We start from the raw sequence: 687 nt of genomic DNA, 5'->3' as shown, positions 1-687 counted from the left end.
GCGGAGCTCCTCGAGGCGTGCGCGACGATCGAGAAGGCCATGGCGCAGATCCAGGAGCTCTACGGCAAGATGTCCGAGGGCCCGCTCGTCCTGAACCAGATCACGCGCTGGATCAACACCAAGGAGGAGCACTGCGCGAAGATCATCGACCTCATCTCGAACTACTGCCTCTGCCAGCGCTGCAAGCCCTTCGGCACGCCCGGCTCGCCCTTCAAGACCAAGGAGGACTACACGGACGCGCTGCTCGCCCACCACGCCGTCATGAGCGCCGCCATGAAGGCCAAGCAGAACGTCGACCCGTCCTTCTCCGCGGGCCTCAAGCACGCCGTCGGCGACGCGACGCTCATGTACAAGCCCGTCGCGCCGCCCGCGGCCCCATGAAGCCAGGCGAAGCGAGTCAAGGTTGTGTGATGAGCGGCAGCGCAACAAAACAGGCGCGCCGCGCGCGTAAGGCAGGGCGCTTCACCCCGCCCATATGGAATCCGCCCCATATTATGATATCCGCCCCATAACCCCCGCCTTGTTTAACCCCCGTGCGGGGGTAAATCGGCGGGGGTTATGGGGCGGATATCATATGATATACCACCTCAACTTGCCTTCACCTTGACTTCAACAAAATGGGATACTTCATGTTGACGTGTGCTTCACGGTGCCGATTTGCGTTGCTGTTGAACCTACACTGGGATA

The 687-nt window shown here is 61.4% G+C and overlaps 1 protein-coding gene across 1 annotated transcript; it reads left to right on the top strand.

Moving 5' to 3' along the window:
• Positions 1 to 6: 6 nt before the first annotated feature.
• AURANDRAFT_34623 (hypothetical protein) lies at positions 7 to 381 on the top strand (the record flags this gene model as incomplete). Its single annotated transcript, XM_009044045.1, has 1 exon — positions 7 to 381. A coding segment is annotated over one exon (375 nt), but the record flags the coding sequence as incomplete, so codon positions are not given.
• Positions 382 to 687: the final 306 nt, after the last annotated feature.

Source organism: Aureococcus anophagefferens (genome assembly GCF_000186865.1).
Source record: "Aureococcus anophagefferens unplaced genomic scaffold AURANscaffold_112, whole genome shotgun sequence".
NCBI lineage: Eukaryota > Pelagophyceae > Pelagomonadales > Pelagomonadaceae > Aureococcus > Aureococcus anophagefferens.
Note: the sequence above shows the minus strand (reverse complement) of the source record. Positions and strands in the feature narration are given on the sequence as shown.